Source organism: Periophthalmus magnuspinnatus, chromosome 17, assembly GCF_009829125.3.
Source record: "Periophthalmus magnuspinnatus isolate fPerMag1 chromosome 17, fPerMag1.2.pri, whole genome shotgun sequence".
Lineage (NCBI taxonomy): Eukaryota > Metazoa > Chordata > Actinopteri > Gobiiformes > Gobiidae > Periophthalmus > Periophthalmus magnuspinnatus.
The window spans coordinates 20,717,983-20,737,406 of NC_047142.1; the positions used below are offsets into that span (position 1 = coordinate 20,717,983).

Consider the following 19,424-nt stretch of genomic DNA (forward strand, 5'->3'; position numbering starts at 1 on the left):
TCTCTTGTAAATATTTTAAACTTTTTCTTATCTGCATAATCCTTTTGCATGCGCCTAAAAGAGTACACTTAAACCAGGGCTTTTCCACAAATGTATTTATGTTCAAAATGTAATCTTTCAAATCCCACGCCATGACACACTAGCGAATGATGTATTACCAACTGCAAAACATCCATGATCCACCGAGCTTATGGCTGCAAACCTTATTACTGCATCTTCACCAGTTCAATGCTTTGTCACACTTGTCAGATTTCAATAAACACTGCATTTGTTTTAGCTGTGGTGGGCCCATGTTTAGTCCCTGCTTTGCTTCTTCACCAAGAGCCCATCCATTTTAACCAGTTCTACCAATGTCATCATCTGCTCATGCATCCTGCCCACACTGAAGGAGACATATCATATTAAAAAAACAACTTTAACAAGCTCTTATCCTTGTATAATGGTGTCCCCTCCCTTGAGTAATCTGGTATTGCTAAACTGCACACAAAATTTTGCTTTTCACCTACCCCCTGTCTCCGCCTCCTGCTCTGTACTTACTCATCACGTGGTCATTTTTCTCAATCAGTGTATTCTTAAACGCCCTGCACCCAATTTTTGCAGTCAAAATAAGTCCACTGTGCACCATCCGCTTACATCTAATAAAGCGTTGTCTTTGTCTGATATTCAGGAAGTGGGCGTTAGCATGCTAGTTGTTGTTAGCTTTACCGTGCCTGCAAAACTCCCCCTCTGGTCTCTCAAAACTGTGAAAAGCGCTTATAAACTCATAGCAGTGAATGATTAGGATGCCCGTAATACATAAGGAATAACTCTGAGCCACTGCAAACCATTTAGAATGAGCTATTTCTGCATTTCATGTTCTTAAGACAAAGAATATTGTGGTTTAAAATGAACAAAATGTAAAATAATGATCTACTTATGTTATAGCTTTATACAAAATAGCAAAGAATAACATAATATGTCTTCTTTAAAGGTCCTAGGATTGTTAGAACGTCATCAAATACATACCAGAGTTGTGTTTTGTTTCATTCACACATGTTTGAGTAACCCTTTATTATTAGTCTCTCTACATCTCCAAAGCTTAAAATGCTCTGTTTCACCTTGTGATGTCATGAAGTGGTAGTTTTCAAGTTAAGAGCCCTACCTTTTACCATTTGTCCAGTAGAAATTGGCAACTCCAGGGCTGAAATTATCCAAATGATTCTAATGAAGGTGTGTGGAGTTTAAAAACACAGTGGAGCACTTCCTGTATTACCACATGACATCACAAGGTGGAACAGAGTGTTTTCTGTTTGAGAGAAGAACTCAGCCTAAATATCCAGGGTTTGTGTGTTAAACATGTGAATTAAATGAAACACAACTCTAGGTATGTTTTTGATAAGGAAACAACATTATGACATAGATCAGAAAATAGTGTAATATGAGCCCTTTAAACTCTTGTCCTGCGATTTCTGTTCACATGTTTCCGCTCAAACCCTTTGACTGCAGTGGGCGGGTACAGTTAGCACGGTTACCCATCGGCGCTGTTGTTCGGCACTCTGTTTGACTAAAAACACTGGTGCGTATGTTTAATCTGAGCAAATAGGAGCCTGCTGATAATTGCGGGTTTTTTTTTCAATGCCACGTATTCTTTTTTTTTTATCATCGATGAGAAACGATTTCCATCTCAGCGCAACCAGGAGAAAACCCTCAGATCCTTCGCTAATGACCAGGCCCACATAAAACAAGCGGTTGCTAACTAGACCTTGCTAACGGCCTATTTAAAAGGCAGCCTCATTTTCTGGTGGTGGAGGGTACACCGCGTGCTCGTCTCCATGGAGATGCTGTTGATTTAGTTTCCCACAGTATGGCATTAAATGTATCTATCTCAGTGGAGAAGCAGGTGCGCTAAGTCAAGTTACACACCAGATCTGTGGCAATGCAAGCCCACTCTTACTCTCTCAAAGTATGAAAAAACACATGTAATGAGATAAATGCAAGATGGTTTAATGCTATACGGTGAAACATTCCAGACAAGGCAATAACATCTACACGGAGCTTAGGTGTAGTGGATCCTACATTAGAAAAGTTACATTTTAAACAGCATAAAGCATGGATTAATTGCTGTAAAAACTATACCCGGCATATTAACTGGTTTAATGTATGCCTTATGAAACCAGGAGTAATTGCAGCTTCATTGTACATTTTACCACTGAAATAATATAAATTGGCTCATTAATTCAATGCCACATCTAAAGGCCCTGCATCATCCGTTGAGCTGTTCCATGGCCTCGTTCACTACGCCCATAAATAGCCTCTTTGGTTTTCTAAGCTCTGACCTCAGCATATAATACATTCAGATATAATGAACTTATTTTGTGCTTTTATATATATTTTTGACGATGTGTTCAAGCCCAGTGGCACAATATTTGTATTTATTTATTCATGGGATTTTAGACAGTGTTATAGTTTTCAGGCATAATCAGATAATTGAAGTATCAAGAGCCGCTACCATTTGAATACTAAAAGTTTTTGTGTTGAAGAAGACATTATTTCTGTGTACTTACTGCTTAGCTAAGGAATAAGTAAGTAAATCCTCATTTTACATTTTGTTCATTATAAACCACAATATTGATCTGAAAAGCATATACGGCAGCTGACTTCCAAAACTACACAACCAAAATGATAAAATTAGGTTCAAGATTAAGTTTACGCTTTGAATTTGAACATTTGAAAAGTGTAATCAATTGAAGCATCATAAGCAATGTTCCGTCTAATTTTTCACGAGTCTGGGCAAACACACAAACTCCCTGAGCGGTCCCATGGACCACTGTGAGCAACATCGGACGTGCGCACTGTGGTCATGCTGCATCGCATCCATCCAAGTTAAATGGTTTAGAATCAAATTACCGCATTTACATTTGTGTTATAAGACTTTTAATTAAGTGCTTTAGCCATGTATACAATGAAAATGACAAAAATCTTGCTCATGACCTGTGTAGTATGTTAATGCTATTGGAAGTATAAATATTAAATTTTAACTATGGCAAAACATGAGCTTCCAACCAAACCAAGCCAACTGTAAACTCCAATGTTGAAAACACACGTAACATTTTTATGATAAAGCTCTGATTTGTATTATGAGTATAAGCCATTGTGTGAAGCTTTTGCTGTGACTGAGTGAGATTGTCCTGCTGTGGTCTGGGAGACAGTCCATTAACTCTTTTTCAGTATATGACACAATCATTTGATTTTTACAACTCATGAACTAGTGACAGTCAATGACCAATCCACACTGAGAGGAATCTGTATCTGCACACCCAGCTGCTCTATTACTGTACATTTACATATCATATCAAAACACAATATATAATGTGTATTTGTATATAAAATATATTCAAAACAGGTTGTATGGGTCAAAATAAATATATATTTACAAACCACACACTGCAAAAAGTGAATAAACACACACACTTCAAAATGTAAACAAACACACACTGGAAACTAAGAACACACTGGACATGATTGTACAGTGTGGCAGTTATTCTGCTACAGTGGCTCAGTGGTTAGAGGTTGGAGCATCGAGTCCCGCTCGGACCAACTTCCGTCATTGTGTCCTTAGGCAAGACACTTTGGCATTAGCTAACGCTAATGATTACGCATGGTATATTTGACCCACAATTAAGTCAATAGCAGAATAAACCACACTTACCGATCAGGAACAACATCCAGTCCATCAGCACATAAGGTCCTCTGCTCCTGACTCCACCATGAGATCTTCACTCGGTTCCATGAACCGCTCCGGGTCCGAGATGCCTCTAGTTTAACTTGTACAAACATCCACAGTGTCCTTGGTCGCGTACTTCCTTTGTTTTTTCCGTTTCGTCATGTTTAAAACGCACAACTGCTACAAAACAGTGCGCCAGAGCGCGGGCCGTCGGAACGTTAAGGGGATAAACAGCACTTAGCATCATTAGCATCATTAGCATCATTAGCATCATTAGCGAGTTTTCACTCCACATCGGCTACATCGGCTAAAACTCTGGTAGCGGCGCATGAGGAGCCTGTCAATGACGTGGATAAGCTGCGCAAATACGTATGTGAATCACATAATTGGCTGGAGCAGCTCGTCGCCGGTCACACTCACTGAATCACATTGAATTGTTGTGTGTTTATTTTTATTTTCAATTCCGGTCCGAATTTTTTGGGCGCGGAGACCGTGTCAGCAGTGCGCAATTGCGCACGCGCGCAGTTTAGAGGGAACAGTGATCATAAGTATAGTCCCTGTTTATAGACTGTCCTTGTTGTCAGATTTTAATTTTAGTCCTGGTCCATTCTTTACTGCAGCAGGCCTGGAAAAACTTACGGCTGTGATGCGTTTTCACATCACTTCTTGTGCCAGAGTCATCTCCCTGAGCTTATAGGGCTGCCAACCAACAAAATAATGAATAATGTATGGTGCCCTGCTTCATCAGAATGACTCCATCTTTCATGGCAGATTAGCCAGGAAAGATAACCCTACTTAGCAAAGCGCTAAAGCTGGCTGGCATCACTGTTATTTCCGCATATGTTTGATTGTCTCTCTGATTAGATAGTTCACAAGGAAATGGTCCAATGCATTCCTTGTTTTCCTGTGGATAAATATAGCAACGTACGAGTGTTCTGAAAGACAAGGCAACAGGTCTAAATGACTAATTAGTACAATGTCATTTAAAAGTTATGATTTGGGTAGTAGAAAGTTCTCGGCAAACAAAAATTCTAAGGTTTGTGTATTGGTTTTGTAGTTAGTGTTTTAGTTGTTTAATCTCCAGGGTGTTTAAAATGAATTAATACTAATAAAACTAATAATATGGTCACATGGTCCAATTTTTATATAGCGCTTTTCACCTTCAAGGCTCTCAAAGCACTTTAAATCAAAGAACCACTTACCTATTCATACACCAGTATACGCAGACACTACTAACACGGCTATATGAGGGCAAATTGGTAACCATGAAATGAAAAAGTCATCTTACCAGAAGATCTGGGCTTCTGTGTTACTGTATTTTGGTCACCACACTACATAAGGAGGAGTGGGAAATTAAATTATACTATTATTATTATTAAATTAAATTCTATATGTGCACAAATGCCGGCAGGAGTGCAGACCTATAGGAATGGCTATTATCACAAAATGGCCAAAATACTCTAAAGCATGATTGGATGTAATGTAATTCACATCCTTAACCTCATTTTCAATCCTTACTGACTCTTACCGTTTTGAATACAAATGAGTTGTTTGACACTAAAATGACAAACCTTGGTTGCTGGTGAAACGCTGGAAGATTGAGACAGAGCAGGAGATGTTGGCCACTTGTCCGATTTCAGCTCTCAGCCAGCAGTTTATCCCATCCCAGTATGTAGTGCATCCTACACAAACACACAAAATGACAGTATAAATGCATGCTATGTACGCTGCATTTACTGGAGCACAATTAAAGCCCCAATGTGGAACACTTATAAACATTTTGCAGCGTAAATTACAAGTGCTCTCCAATCAGGGCTGGAGAAAGAACATATTTCAGTTTCCTGATAGTCCTGGTTTAGTCCTAAATTCAGACCTGTTTTCAATCATGATGACCTGGTTTAGTTCTTGTAAAGATCTAATACATGAATTCAAGAAAGGATTTAAAAACAGTTTGCAGGTTTTGCATGTTAGACCCCATGGACAATGTTGTTTTCATTGTTTGAAGAGGAAATCATGTCCAAATAATTGCAGCTTTTGCAGTTTGCAAATTGTGACATTAAAATGATTGATTTGAATGCAATTATTCTGAAATTTAATACTGTATTAAATTAATTTCCAGTACTATAACTTGAAGTAATACCAGTATCACTTTACATGAACTTGTAAGACAGTGCTGCCCTAGATTTACCATTTACCATCATAGATGCTCACATTTAGAAAAAATAAATAAATAATGGACTTCTAACCACTACTTTGAAAACTGTGGGCGGCATGTGTTTTCAAAGTCACTCTGCTGTTCCTTGCGTAATTAGAATTTTCTTATTAGTAAATCCCACATAAAAAAGCCAAGGTCTGCCTAAGAATGAGTGCTGGTCTGCCTGGTTAAACCTTCTGCCCTTGGAGAGTAACTGAATACCCTTGTGCACATCAATCTTTCCCCCAAAGAATAACTCGGTTCCTAAACCTGTCCCAAAGCCCTAAACTTAACCAAATTATGAAACATTTGCACGTGTTAGCATAGCACCAATGCCAAAAAAACAACAAAAACATGACTGATAAAATCCTCAACTAAAATAGTCCTGACCAAGCCTTGCTCAAGATCTGAAATGGGTCCCTGGGTGCCCACTTTGCACTGAGGGTTGGGTTAAATACAGAAGACATATTTTCCAGTGGGGAAAGTGATAGTATGTAACCTTCTGGAGGTAGAAAGTTTCCACGGAAAGTTAAAACCATATTTTGAAACATTTTCGATGGAGATAGAAGGCAAGGCGAGGTAAGTTTATTTGTATAGCTCAATTCATACACAAGGTAATTCAGAGTGCTTTACAGAATAAGAAAGACATTAAAATCACAATCCAACAAATCAATACATAAATAATAACAAGAAGAAGAAGAATAGGTTGTATGCCACACTGTGGAATATTATACCCAAAGGAACCACATTTCCATGGAAACAAGCTGGACGAGGCCCTTGTCTAGGCCAAACAAGAGTCAGGTTTGTGGAGATGCAAGATCACCTACAGTAAAGACTCATGTTTCTATGTTTTTCAGTGCAATTAACACATTAAAAAAAAACATACTTTTCCGTATTTTGGCAAAAAAGTTACATACCATAGCTTTAACCTTATCGTTAAAAAACTGTGCACCTTGTTCCACAATCAACAACAAAAGACATGGAAGTGTATGTTGCTATATCACTATACTCATAGACTGTGTATGTAAATGCATATAGCTAACCCGCTAGCCACCGTGTTCCAAACAGGAAGTGGACATGGGTGCGCTTCCGGCTCCATCGTCTCTGACTCTAATTTACTTTCTATTGAAAAACCTTTGGCCGTCTCTCTGTAACTGCTACTGTCAGGCTTGTCACTCTGGTTTTAAAATGTTTGTATTAAACCCTTTATATACGATCCTGTGTTTTTTATTTTGCTGTTTTGTCTGTAAATCAAGATATAAGCATTAAGAACAGACAAATCAGGCGCCTTCTTTCCCCCAGGTGGCTCCTGCTAGCAACAGGTTTGATTGGGGGCAGGTGCTTAGTAACAGACCTTCAACAGTCTTGCTCCGGATTGGCTCTTTGGTTGCTATGACACTTGTGGTTGGTATTACAAATATGGAACTAGACTATAGTAGTACTGAACTGGATCATTTTGTGCGTGAGCAAAAATAAAACAAGCGTAAAACTCAACAATTCCATTGACAGATTTTACCATGCCTGAACAAATTTTGAGTCACTGTAACATAAGTGACAGTAACAGCTGAACAAATAAATGTTTTCAGAAGAATACTGTCAGACCATGGCCTTTCAGCTCCTGATTTCTGTCTTCTTCAGTGCATCATAATTCATTGTTTGCATAATTTCTCCCATTTAACCTTTTGTTCTTGTCATAATTTACCCACAATCACAGAGGTGGCAGCTTTTGCATCTATTAAGCAGCTTGGAACAGTCTTCAAGAAGATACTGTCATTACAAGCAAGCAAAACGCCAAGCTGACAGTGAAAAGTAATTGGATAAGAAAACATAAAATATAATAATCGTATCTGATGAGAAATAACTTGCTATTATTAAAGGCACACAATGTAATTTTTCTGTTGGAGGGCACATCACCATCACATCCTCTCCATGGATAAGTTAATGCAATGCCAATAGTGTTTCACAGTGTGGCATTATTTACTAGAGCCGCTTGATTACGGATAAAATAAGAAGAAGAATGTATATCATATTTTAAAATAGACATAGACATATTATGCAAAATCAACTTTTAAACATGTTATAGTTGTTTGCTTCTCATTTACCCTTTCGAAATTGTTTTTGGAGTGATTTGTGCACGTTTGAGCTATTTTTAATTCCTTATTTTCCATTATGCAGATCAATCCTCGTTTCCACCGGCATACGCTCACTGCTCTGTACTTACTTCGTTAAATTTTATTTTCTTAATCGATGATACGCGTAGGATTCGGGATTTTGCTGTGTAATCTGCAGCTATCCATAGGCTTTTTGTTGTGATGATGTTTACAGCGACTTCAGCTCCCATCGGGCAGTCTGTTGAGATCAATCCACGAGCACTTTTCCGCTAAAGTAAGCATGTGCACATTAAAACATTTAGGAGTAAAGGTTCATAAGCATGATTACACAATATCTGTAATCGATTAGAGAAGTAAGAAGCGCATACGTCTCAAATCTATTCGCAGTGTCTTTAAATACTTGTGATGCATAAACGTGCTTTGATATTTGATATGCAGAACCACTCAGACTAAGGCCGAGTCAGCCATCACTGAAACCAGAGTTTAACAACACCAACAGGGATTAGGTGGAGTGCGCTAAGATCCAGAATAAAAGCAAGAACAAACTTTAAATGCTCCAAGGGGTTGTTATTGTGCACAAGTTTAAATGTCAGGGATACTATCTCTTTTTTATTTGTATTTTCAAAGGGTCCATATTACATGTTCTGATCTGTGTTATAATGTTGTTTCCTCCTCAAAAAACATATCTGGAGTTGCGTTTTGTTTCATTCGCACATGTTTAACACACAAACCTGCATATTTAGGCTGAGTTCTTCTCTCAAACAGAAATCACTCTGTTCAACATTGTGATGTCACATGGTAATACAGGAAGTGCTCCACTGTGTTGTTAAAATTTCAAACCTTAACTGTGGTGATATTATTTATTACACTATATCAGCTGAATGAGAATGACCCATATTTTTGTGAAGATGTTTCAAATTACCAGCACTTTGTTTAGTTGATAGGTGCTTATCTTTTGGAGTGGAGTTGGCATAACCTTGTGTTACCATGGGAACACTTTACTTGCATCCTCATGTTTTCTGAAATGGCGAATATGAATTTTTCTCAATGATCTGCCCAAGCTACTGCCCTCTAGGCTAGTCACCCATTATCACAAATGATAATCAGAGGAGAGAACCTTAATTTCAAAAAAACCTTTATTTCTTTTAACATGCAAAGTGTTTGTATATCTAATTCCCTTCTTGGATGATATTGCAAAAAGTCTATATCATGGATTTTTTCTATTCTTCTACAGTTTGTTGAGTTTGATGTTACAGTGCCCACTTTCTCTGCCCACTTTCTCACACTGCCATATTATGTCCGAATCCAACTGTACAACTCATAAGGAAGAGTCCTGTGTGTTGCAATGACTCTTCGGTTATTCCAGGGAAACAGAGCAGTGCCTCTGGTTAGCATTACACCACCAGGGAAGGTTGATGATATCAGCTGCAAATTATGAGTTCTGATTCTGAACAAAAGGAGGAGGAGGTGCGTGAGACATAGATAGATGGATAGATAGATCGATTTAAGGCTCAACCATAGACTGTATAAAAAAGTGGACTAAGGGAAAGTGACGTCACCCACAGCGTTCAGTTCCAGTCAAATGAAACTCAACTTGATGCTAGCAATTATAGGAGTGAATTTAAAGCTGAGTTACATATTTGCAATTTAGAGTATCATAGCAACCAAAGAGCCAGTCCGGAGCGAATCTGTTCACTTCCTATTGGGAACGCGGCGGCTATTACTTTAGCAATGGCCATTTATATACAGTTGTCTCTCACAATATCACGGTTCACCTTTCACGGCCTCGCTATTTTGTGGATGTTTTTAGTGCAATTTTGCATGCTTTTTTACAGTGTATGAATGCACATTGTGTTCTGTGTCCTGATTGGTTAAGGGACTGCAGACCGTTGTCAATCAATTTCCTCCATGCTGTGTCTCCTGTACAGTACAGAATGTGTTCAGCCAAATTTACATAAACGTCCGATCGCAGTTTGACTCTGAAGGGCTGTATATTTGCAAGTTTTCACCCCGACAAAACCCAAAACGTCGATGAAATGTTCTGCAACGACAAAGGCACCCACGAAGGTTTGAACTTTGAGAGTGTTTAAACAAGAGAGAAATGAGAGAAAATGTTAATGCCTGTTTGAGAAAAGTGTATAAAGTGTGAGGGGTGAGGGGTTTTACAGCTTTAAAACATATATGATAACTGTAAAAAATAAAGCTGACTACTTCGCGGATTTCGCCTATTGTGGGTTATTTTTAGAACGTAAGCCCCGCGATAAACAAGGGACCACTGTATAAATCTATAGGCTCAACACATTCGTCATCAAAGTCATCCACAAAACATCACGGAAAAGTATTTTTTTAGTAGGCCAGCACCATTCTACGAGGTAAATCATTGTCTCTGATCATTCCAAACTGGCCGATTGTTACAAAGTCAGATCACAGTTTTATTTTAGAAGTCAACTACCTCAACTTTCTCTCCTTGGGTCAGCAAAATGCATTCCGTCCATGGCTCCCCCCTCCCCAGATCCTTCTGTTAACATCAGCTCCTTCTGCTTCATCTTTCATCAACGTAAATCTTACCTTAACATCTGACTCCGCTGCCCTGTCACTCTTTTCATTTAAGTCCAAAGAAATTCTCATTACCCCCACATCATCTGGTAACTTGTCTTGTCGTGTTACCATAATGAGTCGAGATTAAAGCTTTTGTCAAACTTCAAAATCTACCTGGACGGTCCATCTCATCATCGCCCTCTAGTGCTTCCCTGGAGTATATATGCAACGATCAGTTTGAAAATGAAAACCGACAGATGTGATTAATGCAGTCCTGTATGACACTTGGGACGTCCTTTGATAATAACCTATTGTGTGTAGACCCAAGTCTTCACTATGCACATGCTCTAAATGTCAATATGGTGAATAGGAACCATCATTTTTTGAAGAGAGTAAAGGGACTGGATAAATGTCATATGCTTTCTCCCAAAAATAAATCACTACTCTCCTTGGGCATTTGACAAAAGTTTAAAGAAAAAAATTGTTATTCCGTATAGTCCCCTAGAGTGGAGTTTGAGTGAAAGTGCCATTGTGTGCATGTAAAAAGGAGGGAAGAAGAGTAGATTTTGGGAGGGGGTTATCACTCGCTTACATGGGATTAGTCAGCGGAATGTAAAAGTGTCGGATAGAACAGACTAGGATTGTCAAAAGTAATGTAAATCAGATATTAATTGATACTAAAACAGTCACATTCACAGGACAGAAATGAACCTTTCCTGACTGATCTAGAGCTGAATAAGACCAAGGCTGCACAGATACAAGTCCACATCGTAATATAAAAAGGTACTACGACTTAATGTTGAAAATGCCATTCTATTGTCTAAATAAATAGTTGTTGTTGTTTTTTTTCATCATCATCGTGGTATTGGAATGAGTATTGAGTATCGAGTCAATTCCTAGAACAGACTGATGCATAAATGTGGTTTTATACAATTGAGAGTGCAAGTGCATGATGAGAATATAGTGTTTTATAAAGACAGTAAATAAATCCTGTGTATGTCAATGTATATTTCCAAAGTTTATTGTTTGTTTGTGTATTCAACAACACAACAACACATATGTATATTGATTATTAGAACATTTTGAAATCCTGTTATTTATTCCCCTTTTTGCAGAGAAATATTGAAAACTTAAAACTTACAATGTCTTAGCAATGGAAGGGTTGCATTTTATTTTACTGTAATTACATGTTGTCTCATTAAAGGTGCACTGTGTAACGTTTCTGGCTTGTAGCGTGGCCAAGCTTGTCCCCACGGAGATGTTAATGTTTAGCCTGGATTTTTTTACACATTGCACTGTACTTCTGTCTATCTATCTCATTCAATTACAGGGTTTTTGATTGTAAAACGAAACAGGAAAAACATGAAGAGTAGTTTGGCTTGGTGGTGTGACAAGCGATGCAAGTTACAGACTGAAGTATACAGCCTAGTTAGAAGGAGCCTGTGTTGTCGTCAGTAGGCTCCTTTTAGTAACTGTGTTGCTAAAAGGTGCCTATTCTGAGATCTGACTCGTAACGGGGCAACTGGGAAAGGGTCATAAGGGAAACATCTGGCACACGTACACAGGCAGAGGATATGTGTCTGCTGCTCCACAAGGATCTCCTCAAGATCCTCTCCCGTCTGTACAAAATGACCATCTACTGTCTATAACATGGACTAAGTGGGACTGACAACAATCTGTTTTTATAGTTTTTGTTTTTTCTTTGGCATATTTGTACTGTTGGCTGTTGGATGTATCATTGGCTGAGTGCATCAAATACTTTTTAAGACATCTTTATAGAAAATCCAATTGTTTTTTATAGCAACAACAATACCACTATAGTCATTTTTGAAATATAGAAATTGAGAGAGACTATACTACCATAGCCAAATTATTCTCAAATGGGATAACACGTTTTCTCCCTGTATCAGTCTGAAATAGAAATAATGAGGTCTAAGTTAGAGTTCTCCTGTGGCTCGTCAGTGATGGACTGAGCTGTGCTGAACTGCTCATTCACTGCAGTAAGTGAATGAGCTATAGACACTACATTTACTATTTCTTATTTTATTCTGCATATAATTGGTGTAAATGTTCTCATGTAAGTTTGTTTATACTCAGTTTTGTAAGGGGATTTTGTGATTTGCACGTATTGTAATCTAAGTGCGCTCTCCAGATTTGAACAAGAAATACTAAAACAATATTTGATCACTGATGTTGGGATTATGAGTTTAAAATAAGTTTGCAGGATTACTGGCTGATGTCATAAATTGCTACTATTGCGTTATATTTTTTCTGTAGTTAAGATGAAAGTCTTGAAATGGTAAATGGTCAGATTTTTACATATTGCTTTTCCACCTTCAAGGCACTCAAAGCACTTTATATTGAGGAACCACTCACTCATTCACGCACACATTCATACACCAGCGTACGCAGACAGGTCAGTTAAGCGTCTTTCCCGAGAACACAATGACAGTATTCATTTGTGGGAACTGGAATTGCACTGTTAACCTGTGGGTCAGTGGATTTGACCACTCAACTAATGATGTTTATGTCAAGAGCGCTCTACCAATCATAGAACAGTAAATATAATATCTCTGGTCTGTCGTCTGTACGTTGCCATACTGTCCTTATCTCCACCTTCTGAACTCCAATTCCCATTAGTTCCAGCTCTGAGTACCCAACACATCACCCACTCACACCTTTGTAATCTCCAAAAGCAATTCTTGATTCTAGTGCTGGGATGGAACACACGTGTCTATGAAGACTATCCATTGTGACCTGGTGAAATTACCAAGGTTGAGTCTGAGTTTGGTTTGTGCTTGTGGGTTCGGTGACAGCTGAAAGGATCTGACAGGACCGTGCAGACAGGAGGCACGTGCTTTACACTCTCAAATCCTCAAGTGATGTCTCTGGGAATAGATACTTGTCTGGAGCTGCATAGGCACACAAACAGCAAAAAAGTAATATGGTATTTAGTTAGTTAGTCTTTATTTGAAGGGACAATGTATAGAGACATTATGCTCATGAAACAGAGATGTACTGCACCAGATTATAGCTAAACAGCTAGTTTCCATCTGCAGTCCCTGAGGAACAAAGGTAAATTATACAATGCAATTCACAAATTTTAATAGGCTGCAACGGTGAAGAAATGATTGAATTACCAATAGCTGTTATGAGTGGTTATAATTATTCTTCATTATGGGGCTCATCCTTTTTTTCCATGAAGCACTTTGTAACATTTCTAGTGGAGGGATCACCACCTGTTTGTTCGTTTATTGTTTTGTCTGGAATGTCCCATAGTATGGCGTTAAACTTAGGTATTTCCACGGAGAAAATAGGGGATGACACCAGATTAGGGTTGTCAAAAGTATCAAAAAACAAATACTAATCGATACTAAAATTAGCATAAAAAATAGACACTTTTTTAAGCAGGTATTGTCAAAAACTCAGCTCAAATCTTCATGAAATACTTCTACTTTTTACTCTTTAAGTACATTTTAAACAGATACTTTTACTTAAGTAAGATTTTTTCATGTGATAATTTTACTTGAGTATTTTTTTGTCTGTATTTTTACTTAAATAACAAAATCAAGTACTTCTTCCGGCACTGAGTCTCATGCAGTTCCTTACAGTTCTCCAATCTCTACCTTCTTTGAGTTTTTTTGTCACTCTTGAAAATGCAGCATGGCAGAGAATCAGGTGTCTGGGATAGTGGCAGGAAGTTGGTTTCACAGGACAGAAATGAACCTTGAGTTGCATCAGAACAAGTATAAGACACATAGACTAGTATACTCCCATGGAACACTATGGAATCTACCTGGACGACTGAGGGATTACACAGATTTAAGGCCAGATAGTGATATATACATAGGAAAGTACTGTGATATAAGGTTGAAAATGACATTATTGCATTTTATTATTGCCGTGGTATCAGTTTCAGCCAAGTTTATTTTGTAGTATCAAAAGCTTTGTACCATTTTTGTACCATGACAACACTACCGTACATCAAACCAAGTTACAGGTCAGATCTGTGGACAAACAACAGAATATATACCTTTCAATGTTTTTTGTTTTTCGTTTTGCCATGAAACACCAGCAGTTGAATAAAGATAGATGCCATACTTTGTAACATTCCAAGCAAAGCAAATAACATCTTGATGAAGACAAGCTAATGGAGTACCCACAGAAATGTTACATAGTGCACCTTTAACCAAAGCGAAAACAGAATTATTTTTCATATTGGTTTCAGCAAATATATAGAGGACCCATCTCCAGATCATGATAGGTTTGGTGGGTGGGTTGAAGAATCCATAGGAAACATTTACTCCTTCTTTCTGTGGAGTGAGAGAGCCATTTATTCAGCGCCAAATAATGTAGTGAACACCAGACATTTCTTCTATTGATTAATGTACAGCAGTGAATAAGTCATGGTAATATAAAGAGTGTATTTCAAAGTTGTGTCCTGTCTTATCCAACAAAACAATAAAACGTTTAAAGAGGTAGTATTATACAAACACTTTTTCAGCTTTCTACCAAGTTATAATGTTGTTCCCTCATAAAAAAAAAAAACATGCCTAAAGAGGTTTTAAATGTCATCCATGCGTGTTTCAGTAATTTAGTAATCTTCTCCTGGGCCCTATTCAAAATTTTCTCACGGTTAGCTATAAAATTCTATCCAATGCTCCGCCCACAAACCTACGTCATCCCTGCTCCCACACAACGATTCTCCATAAATATACAAAAGCAGGATACAAAACTGTACACAACAATTTGAAAACCTGATGCAATGTGGAGTAGTTTCATTAGCTGGATTTACTCTAATTGTGCTGTGATAGCGCTCTGAAGGTGGAGTGGCTTAGCATGGAGAGCAATTGGAGAGGAGAATATGTTGTTTTTGGCAAGTACAGCATTTTCAAAACAATAAAAGGTAACGCGGTGATCTAAATATGTTATGTGTTAGCAGTTAATACCACATAGAAGTAAAATACCGCCTCTGTAAGAATAAATAGTAGAACAAAGGATACTGTCAGTGCATTATAGTATTGTGTATATTTGTCTTGGAAACATTTTACAGATCGAAATCGATGTTGATGTCAATAGTTTAAACTCATGTAACAGAAATAAAAAATGACAGGTCCATTCTCATAAGATCAATTTTACACAGCTTATTGACGAATAGATTCCACTCTTGAACTGTGACAGAGAATCACTGGGGTGTGAAATTAAAGAATCAAAAATGTATGGGCAGCATTATCAACAATGCTGAGGACAATTTAGCCAAGAGTGATATGTAGCGGACAAAAATATTAGATCTTCTCTGTGAAAAGATTTACAGCTCTAAGTTCAGGGTTAGATCACACATTTGCAAAATTGGAAAGCAGATAGCAATTTGTAATAAAGTTTATCACAATAGTAAGTTTATAGAGCGGCAGTTGATGTAGACGGAAATTTGAACTCCCTTGTGATATAAAACATTTGAAATAGAGGACAGCAGCTATCAACACCAGTATTTAAAAGGGCTGTATGTGATTTTAAACCATGTGTGAGGAACAGTCCGCACTTAGTCCTTTCTGCCACTGTGATACCACATCTTGACACAGAAACAACTGTCTGGAAGAGTCTAATCAGTGGTGGAATGTAATGAAGTACTGTATTTAAGTAAAGTACAGATGCCTATAATATTAAAGTACATTTTAAAGTGCTTACCTTTTACTTCACTACATTTGAGAGTAGGTATCTGAGCTTTTTTTTGTCCTAGTATCTGTACTTTTATTTAAGTTACAAAATCAAGTACTTCTTCCACCACTGAGTCTGATGCAGTTCCCGTCTTTCTCTTTCTGCAGTTCTCCAATCTTTGCCTTCTTTAAGTTTGAAAATGCACCATGATAGAGAATCCGGTGTCTGGGAGAGTGGCAGGCAGTTGGTTTCTCATGATTCTTTGTAAAAGTAGTTGTTTTTGCGATTAAGCAGGTTTTACCATACAGTCCCTTACATAAAAAGCACTTATCTTAACTAGAAAAAATAAAACGAATGTATACGTTTGATGTTATTCATGCATTGATTTGAATTGCTTTGATTTCCACGGCAACCTTGTGAGCGCATCAACAGTACATTTACAGTGAGGATAATGAAAAGGAAGCTCGCATGTAAGAAGTGGGATTAAGTGCCCATTAGATGATCTGTGTTGTTTAAATTAATGCTTTCTTTGACACGGATATAAAATGGACAACTAATGTGCAACCTTTAGGGTATAGCCATTTATGTAAGGCTCTTAATGTACTGGGGAGGTGAGAAAGTCAATGGAATTAGAAGGAACAAAGTGCAGAAGTCATAATGGAAGCGATGCTTGAAAAAGTTAGAAGGCAAATACCATCAGATTTGTCTTCAAGACCCGATGCATTAAGCCACCAACAAAGCCAATACAACAGATGGTAAAGAAAAGAATAGAAGGAAATGCAGTCTGTTCTTATTGCTAAAGATAATACGTTTTACTGGATTAATTTCTGGGTTTAAAGGAGATCTATTGTGCTTGTATCTGCTCTATAGCTATAATCTATGACACCCATGGATTATAATAAATGAAACTAATCCTCTGACTTCAGCCTTAGAACACTGCGGTGCCCAATGGAAGCTGACATCGCCGTAAACGTCATCACAACAAAGAGCCGTGTGGTTGTCGCCACCTCCGATGGATAGCTGCAGATCACACTAGCGAGCAGCACTTTTTTTTTCATTTGTACCAAAATGACTCTGCAATGCTGCCGAAACTAAGAAAATAAAACATCAGGATGAAGTAAGCACAGAGCAGTGGGCGTAGGACAGTGGTGGTGAAATGATGATTGATTGGCAATGTGGTGTCTTGAAAATAAAAAGATAAAAGATTGCTCAAACATGCACCAATCACTCCAAATACAACTGCTGGTGAGTGAATGTTGAGGGGAAACAACTATAACATGGTTAAAAGTGCAAAAAAGTTGATTTCGCGTAATACGTTTGCTTTAAAGGTGCAATGTAACTGGTGTAGAGGGTCCAACACCTGCTTGGCTCAATGGAAATGCTACTCCTTTGCCTGGAATGTTCCGCAGTATGGCATGAAAATCTATCTCTCTGAAGACAAGCAGATTATGACAAGCAGAGACGCTACTGGACCAAGTTACAGGACAAAGTGGAGAGGCGAGCCCATTCACAATAAGAACATCAAGGGATTTTTTGGCAATAACAACATGTTCATACTTTAATGCTAAATGGTGGAACGTTCAAGGTAAAGCAATACAGAGAGCATCTTTAACTAACAAACCGACAACAATATTAATACTGTTAATTATTACTTTCTGTTTTGCTGGATCAGTGGTATAAGCAGAATTATGAACTGCTTAACATTTGAAAGTACAGAGGACCTTGGCCTCTATGTACTCTAGGTGTATGCATATGGTATTTTCATGCATTGATTTGAAAATTTAAATAAATGAAAACATAGCTCAAAAGCCTTTCAGAAATGTCAAATGAATCATGAAGCACATTTTTCTTGATTCGATGCCTGGGCTGTGCTACATTTGTAACATGTTGCAATCTCTACATAAACTGTCCTTCCTGTTTATAGTCTGTGTGATCCACCTCCCCTCTGTTACTATGGGCCCTGCCTCCTGCTGAGTGACAGGCCTCTTCACATTCCCCATAGCCCTCCAGGAATGAGCAGAACTATACAAATATGAATAAATAAATCAAGTGAAAGGATGACGAAAGGGTACCACTTAGATAACTAGGCTTGTACTGTCTGTACTTTCTAAAGACTGTACTTTCTCCATCGCCTACGATCTTTTGGAGCCACTCGTCAGATCCTCCTACTGTTCTATACTGCTGTTATCCTCAGTGTGCTGCAGTACTGTAATGCTGTGTGGTACAGCTGCTTGTCCACATCAGTAAAGTCTGGACTTAAACACCTGATCAAGATTTGTTCCAAGACTGTGGGTCAGCCATTAGAAGGTCAGTATGAGGCTGCCTATCACAATAACACAATACGGCTGGCAAGAAACATCATTTCTGACTCTAACCATGTTTTGAACTGTGAATATGCACTGCTTCCATCTGGGCGACGGTTCAGTGTTCCACGAATTAATAAGGTTAGGCTGAAGCATTCTTTTGTTTATCAGTCAATCCTTAAAATAAACAAGGAGCTTAATCCATAGCTATCAAAGTGCTAGAAAGTGACTTGAATTAATGTTTGTTTAGTGTCTGTGTCGCATGTGTGATGTTAATGTGTAGCAATGGAGCCACTGTTTTTATGTGCAAGACAAATTTCAGATCTCTGATCTGACAATAAAGTATTATCCATCTATCTTATCTATCTATTGTCATGATAACACACTTTGAAGTCTGATATATTGCTGAAGATTTAAACCACAAAAACTATAGTAAATGTACAATATTGTTAAAAAAAATCATGAGCTGCTATAAATAAACAACAGAATGAAACACTTTAGTCATTAGTTTGCATCTGTAATGAGTCATAGAAGTTATTAATTCAAACCTTTTACAGCTTAGGTTTTATATAGCCAAAAAATAACCACAAATGTCCTAGTTGTGCAAAGAAAATGTGCACACAATAAATACTGAACCCCAAAAAATATTGCTCCAGCTTTCATATGTTGAACGATAAGTTTATATATAATAATTATCTTAGCAGGCCTATAGATAACTACACCTTACTTAGCCTTATTTAGCATGAACGACATGAAAGGCTTAACTCATAATGAACAAATACTCTTTTTTAAGAATGATTCAGGCTTAACTACTTAATTAAAGGGATAGGAGTCCTGAATAATTCTTGTACATTATTAATTGAGTCTTTATTCATGCTTTATTAAGGCAAATCACTCATCATTTTGACCGATTGTGTCCG

The 19,424-nt window shown here is 37.8% G+C and overlaps 1 protein-coding gene across 1 annotated transcript in view; it reads right to left on the reverse strand.

Moving 5' to 3' along the window:
* Nucleotides 1–19,424, reverse strand: part of ghrhra (growth hormone releasing hormone receptor a) — a 98,478-nt gene that overhangs the window by 42,993 nt on the left and 36,061 nt on the right. The window contains exon 3 of the mRNA XM_055228424.1: nt 5,275–5,385. Within this exon, the coding sequence (XP_055084399.1) occupies nt 5,275–5,385 (111 nt within the window). The remainder of the gene's footprint in view (nt 1–5,274; nt 5,386–19,424) is intronic.